Here is a 6682-nt window from a genome sequence, read left to right on the forward strand (position 1 = left end):
CTACAAGGTAATACTCGAGTATACCGAAACGTTCACCCAGGTCCCTAATCGCCCGACCGAGTCCGCTTCTGGTTCGAGACGACCGGTAACAAGGGCAATGGCCAGTTCAGCCCAAAAAGGCTTACATTCATGCGCAAGTAACATGTCAATCGTTCAATCATTAAAATTTCACAATCATTTAGGCTAAGTGCGATAAAGTACACACTCGCCTCAAAACTCGTTTTGACAATCATTGAAAGCACTTAACACGTTATCAAGCAATAAGATCAAGCCAATAAGTCAAGGAAATATAACAAACAAGGAACACTCACCAAGAGTGAAGTCACAACTCACGCTGGGAATCGAAATCCGCGTCCTCGCTAAATCCTAGAAAACCAAGTTTTAAAAACTATAAGTTTTCTATTCAAGTTCTAGGTTTATAACTATAAAGGGTTATCTAGTATATAACTAGTTTATCGTTTCAAAAGTAATTCAACAATTTACTTAAGATTAAAACTAGTAAAAGTGCTAAAATGCTTCGGGGAATTTCCTTTTAAAATAGAATACTTTTCTTTTTAAAGATGTATCTAGAACTATTTTACTAGAATACGTTATCTTGCCGAGCCAGTTTCCCTCTAGTACGACTAGCCTGGAACAAATTTTAAGAAAAGAAAAGGAAATATAATAAAACTTAGGGTTTGAAAACTAGTGAGATCGTTTTCTAAAATACTAAGGCTAGTTTAAGCTAAAGGAAGAAATATCAAGTTGGCAAAGTTTAGAAAATCCCTACGCAAGAATTTCTAGCGTAACGTCCAAAACTAAATTTTAACGTTCAATACTAGGGCAAAGATCTATTTAAATAACTTGCGTAAAACTTTCTCAAGTTCACAGGACCAAAACGGATTTCGTACGATTCCGATTCACAAGCACATAATATTTCAGATTTGTCAATATAGCAAACTCATATCTCAAATAGAGATCTCACTAGGGCTTGTCAATCCTTAGCCTTAGGTTTCAACAGATTCATTTCTGATCAAAAATGAAACAAATGACCAAGGCTTCGTCAATTATTAGCTCTTGGTTTCCAACATTCTCATATCAGATCACAATTGAACAAAATAAATGCAAGGCCTCCAAGCAATTCCAGCAGATAATTTCATCAAAACCGTAATGCTCGTAACATTTACTCAAATGACCAAGGGCTTCATCAATCATTAGGCCTTAGCATCCAACAATCATTTCTTATTGCAATATAGCCAACAATTCAAATGTTTCACTACTAAGTATCTTACAAGACTTAAAACAACATTTTTCAAGCATATCCAACCATTATATTCCAAGAAAAAGAAAAATCCAGAAACAACTACAAATTTCAGTTTCATTCCCTCGGCAATTCACAAGATTTTCCAGCCCCTTGCTTCACCAATTTCAACCAAATTATCAATTGTATCAAAAGTCTCACATCTATGCAGCTTACTAGGCTTAAAGAAAAAAAACGCACATTTCTCATGCATTTCTAAACCATTTAATTCCAAAGAAAAATTTCCAGAAGCAAGTGAAAATTTCCAGCTCCTCCTCTCGGTTTCCAAAATTTTCCAACAACTCATTAATCTTATGTCCAATTTTCCTTCGGCTAAAACACAGTATTAAGTACTCAAATTCGACATGTAAATTCTTAACTAACCAATTAACATTTCCAATTCAAAATCATATGCAAACAACAACTATAATCATCTAAAATTTCCAACTCAGGTCCCTCGGATTACCAAAGAAAATTTCCAGCAGCTCATTAGTCTTAGGTCCAATTTTTCCTCGGCTAAATTAGTGTGTTAAGTACTCAAATCTGACATGCAAACACTTAGCTAGCTAGTTAACATTTTTAGCTCAAAATCGGATTCGATTAACAACTACAAATATCCCAAAAATCCAGAAATTCATTCGGCTCTTCTCGGATGATCTTGCATGCAGCAGATTTTCTTGTTCATTTTTATTTCTTGCTTAACCGAGCTAATGAGCTGCATGCAAAGCTTAATCATCTTGTCTTAAGTTAGATAATCACATTTATAAGTTCAGATTGCCTCAGGGAAACAAAATTAAAGCTGCATTTCCATTTCAGCTTCTCGGCAAACCCATTCCTTCCAAATCAGATTTTTCTAATGCTTTGATTTCATCATCCGGAAGCATAAACTTCACATGCAAGCTCTTAAGCAGCTTCATCTAACCATAATTAGCTGGCCTAATTCTAGAATTTACCTCAGCTAGAAGCTCAGCTCACGCAACACACAAGCTGTCAATTCTTCTCCTCTCTCGGCTCGCGTAAGAACTGAAGGTGTTGGTCCTGGTTTTGGTCGCGGTGGTGGCAGCTGTAGTGGTGTTGGGGTTGGAAGATGATTGCAGCTGGTTAAAGGTGCAACAAGGGATGGAACTCATGCAGTGACTCTTTCTTTCCTCCCTCACACTCACGGACAGAACCAGGAATGTTGCAGCTCGCGGTTTCTCTCTTTTCTTTTCCTACTCTCGTATGTAGAATGCAACTCTCTCTTTGGTCGATATTAACGAGGTGGAGAGGAATGTTGTAGTGGTCTAAGGTTTTAGGTGAAATGGAGGTGAGCCGCGGTAAGGAAGGTGGAGTGTTTGAGTAGAGACAAATGCATCCGGCAGCAATGAAATGTTTGGATTTGAAGTCTGGCCAATGCAGCTCGATGGTTGCATGGTTATTTCCGAGATGGTGGAGGCTAAATTGGTCCTTCACATTTCCTCCTAATATCCACTTACGTCCTCAATTCTAACCCAATTCCAATATTTATCCCCAAATGCAATTTGAAGACCTACTAGAATACTAATCTCGCAAAATTCAATTATCGAGATTTTAATTTCCTAAGTGTACCCAATGTACTTGTGACGGTTTATCAAAAATATATCGATTCATCTTAATTCTAAGGTTCCTATTAACACTTAACGTTATTAACGCTTAAAACTAGCTATCGGAAATTCAAGGAATTAATCTTAAAACAATAAAATAGTTTATATCAAGAAATAGTATTCTAACTTGGCGAGAGTCAAATAACTCAATATTTTGCACGATTAACGTGTTTGAAACTTTAAAATTGTTTTTACATACTTATTCAAAGACAAAAATTCATTTTCCTGAAAAAACGAGACATTCAAGCAGGACAGCCTACTTTGAAGAGCCACATAATGTCGCTCAAGTACACATAAACAATGAAACACACAAATTCGGAACCACCTACCAATTATCCAAGTAAATTACTCTCGAGCCTCGAGTTTGTTTCCTGGCTCACAGCTACTTCTTGAGCAAATTAATGATTTCAATGGTAAATTTATAATTCGTAAGTGATCACTTATCATTCTTACTTTATTATTTAAGCTATTAAAATCAAGTTTGACCTTAATATATAAATTTAACATTCTTAATATTCGTTTATCCTTTTATATCAAAACTTATTAACTTAATCATTTTCAAACCATGAAACATACCTATCTTCAAGTATAACTTGTATACTCATTCAGTCTAATATACTTTATATACATATCTCGCACATAAATACACATAACAACAAGGCCTTCCGTTGTTTCCAACGATTAGTTAACAAATTTGCACTTAAGAGGAGAAGATGAGAAGAAACAATAGACTAAGGAAATATGCAAATTCTAGGGTTCTCACAGTCTATCTTTCTTGCTAGTAAGAATAGCAAGTTTTCTGCCAAAACTTCCCTCCCGTTCTCGATACATTCCAATTTCTTTTGTTAAATTTTCCTCGCTACACCAATCCACCTTTGATTCTATGTAATCCAACAAACCATTTGTAATTTCTAGATGTGTGGAGAATGTGGCAGTGTCATATTGAAAAGCAGGATTTAAAAAATATGCCATAGCATGCAAATTTTTCCTCAACATCCTATCCCATCGGTCATTGATGATATCAATGTAAGGCTTATATAGCCTTTCATTATTCCTGAACAACTTCTTGATTCCAATAATTGCTCTAAACATACCTTCATACACATACCCCAAAGAAGGCCTTTCATCAGTGTCACAAACTCTCAACAACCGAATAATAGGACCCATTATTCTCACTATAATCAAACAATTATTCCAAAATCTATCATCCAAAACAATTTGTTTGACCTCCTTTCCTTTGTTCATTTTCAAGAACTTTTTGTAATCTCCACTAGTGACTAAAGTTGTCTTTGTGATCATGTAAGCTCTTTAGTGCAATAAAAGTGGTGGCAAATCGAGTTTCCCCCGGACGAATAATCTCCTTCCACCCATTAGTTTTTCTCAACCAATTCAGAACATATTTATGATTATACACAAAAACAGTTACTGCAGAAGCAAGAGACACTAGAGATTTAACAGTACCCATTTCACCAATATCCTTCAAAATCAAATTGATACAATGGGCAGCAAATGGAGACCAACAAATAGTTGGATATCTTTCATTCAATAAAGTTCCAGCAGCCTTATAATTGCTAGCTTTGTCAGTGACTAAATGCACCACATTTTTGGAACCAACCATTTCAACAATTTCAACAAACAGATTGCACAAATTTTCTGCATTTGTCACAATGTCCGATGCATCTGTAGACTTAATAAAAGATATACCCTTAGGACAATAAACCAGAAAATTAATCAATGGTCTTTGTCTACTATCTTTCCATCCATCACCCATTATAGTGCATCCAGTTTCAGCCCAAGTATTTCGAAATGAATCAACAACTAATTGCACATCTTTCTTAGCATCTTGCAACAAAGTGACTCGCAAAGAATGATAAGATGGAGCTTTATAACCATGACCCACTGATGCCATTTGATCGCTAGCTTTTTGAAAAAATGGAGAATTAACAACATTAATGGGAATACATACAACATAGAACCAAAGAGCAATGGCCATATCAGTATTTTGCCATTTATCCTTACTTTGCGAACAAGCTTTGATAGTAGGTTGAGAACTATCACATCCACCCTTAAAGAAAGCACAAATACCTGTAGGAGCAGTGGTTTTTCTCTTTCCTTTACCTAATGATGTACCAGCCTCATTCATTGAAATTTCCCTTACTCGACGAGGTGGAACCTCTTGCACTTCATCACCAACAAATTCGTGCACTGGTTGACCAAAAGGATTTTTGACCCCTAAATCTCCTCTTTTTTCTTTAGATTTTTTATCATTCTCTTGCAAAGATGTTAATATTGCAAGCCTCACTACTGGATCAACATGTGCACATGAAGTAACACTGCCCGTTACTCCTGCTAAGTGTTGCTTCATTCGGTGGATGCCACCCCCATGAAATACTTTAAAACAATAAGTGCATGTCATGATTTTTCTTCCTTGTGCATTTCTGCCCTCAGAAACATATCCCCATGCTATATCCGTCTTCTGCCTATGACCTTGGGGTTGACTTGCAGATTCCTTACTATTGAATGCTCCCCCCGGTGAACATTGTGAGTTACCAACGCTACCGGCGTCCATCCTAAAATGAGATATTTAAAAATAATTAGTCTTAAACAAATAATTAATATACACGAACCTGGTATACACCTTAGCAAAAGATAATCCTAGTCTTGTAATAATTACCAAAACTAAAATATACACCTAGTGATGCACGATGCTTAAGACTATTTGTATTTGGGAACTGAAACTGTCACCAAAAGATCTAAAGGGGTTAATGGAGACAATGAAACAACCGTTTAGCACGAGTGAAGTTAATTCCCTAAGTCTTGTGCATTTCTTGAGAGTGTTAAGTATCTTCATGATAACTGGGTTTTGCACGAAGATTTAAAGACATCAAATATGCTTTTAAATAATTGTAGTAAGTTAAAGATCTGTCACTTTGGATTAGTCAATATGGAAGCCCTTTGAAACCATATACTAACTTGGTGGTTACTTTGTGGTACAGGTAAGCGTAGTTTTATGCACTATTGTCTTTTTTAGTTGAGATAATTAAAATCTTTTATCTGGCTCAGCGAAGCAGCCACTATTCAATGGGAAAACAGAAGTTGATCAACTTGACAAGGTTAACATTTTGATAACTTTCATCTGTCATGTTACTGTAGATTTTTGTACGGATTTCAAGCTAGTTTTCTTTTCTGTGGCCTTAAAGATCATTGTCGTTTTGTTTTACAGATATTCAAAATTTTTGGTACACCTAATGACACAATCTGGCCTGGGTTTTCGAAGCTTCCAGGGGTCAGGGTTAACTTTGTCAAGCATCAGTAAGTATCTATTTCGTGTGATTCTGGTTTGGCTTTCTAGCCTTCGTTGGTGACAGTTTCAGTTCCCAAATAAATGATGCTTAAGACTATTAGTAGATTTCATTACCCAAATAAATAGTTCGCATACAAATTTCATTACCAAATATCAGTACCGTAAACCAATTCATATTGAAAAAAGAAGATAGAAGCGCAGTAGGCATATGAAGTAAAATACCTGAGACAGAGTTGGTTTCGAGAAAAGCTGATGAAGATGGTATGAACGAGATGGGATTGTCGGGATGTCGCTCCAAGAAACAAATGAACAGAAAAGCAGGGCTGCGAATGTAGAGAAAAGGGGATTAGGCACAGTGATCCGAGGATTAGGCTGCAAAATTACAGCAGTATATATACAGAGGGCCGAGGGGACGGGAGGGATCGTAACCAAAACCCAATAATCAACAACGAAAGGAAAAAAAGGGAAAAAAGATAA

General features: G+C 36.2%; 1 protein-coding gene across 1 annotated transcript; it reads right to left on the bottom strand.

Annotated features, from left to right (window-relative positions):
* Positions 1-4171: 4171 nt before the first annotated feature.
* Positions 4172-5470, bottom strand: LOC140008714 (uncharacterized). Its single transcript, XM_072053567.1, has one exon. The coding sequence runs from the start codon at positions 5468-5470 to the stop codon at positions 4172-4174; it is 1299 nt and encodes a 432-aa protein (XP_071909668.1).
* Positions 5471-6682: the final 1212 nt, after the last annotated feature.

This window comes from Coffea arabica, chromosome 6c (assembly GCF_036785885.1).
Source record: "Coffea arabica cultivar ET-39 chromosome 6c, Coffea Arabica ET-39 HiFi, whole genome shotgun sequence".
NCBI classification, from domain to species: Eukaryota; Viridiplantae; Streptophyta; class Magnoliopsida; order Gentianales; family Rubiaceae; genus Coffea; species Coffea arabica.

Excerpts from the sequence above, each read along its gene's own strand:
- LOC140008714 (XM_072053567.1), bottom strand. The coding sequence starts at position 5,470 with ATGGACGCCGGTAGCGTTGGTAACTCACAATGTTCACCGGGGGGAGCA.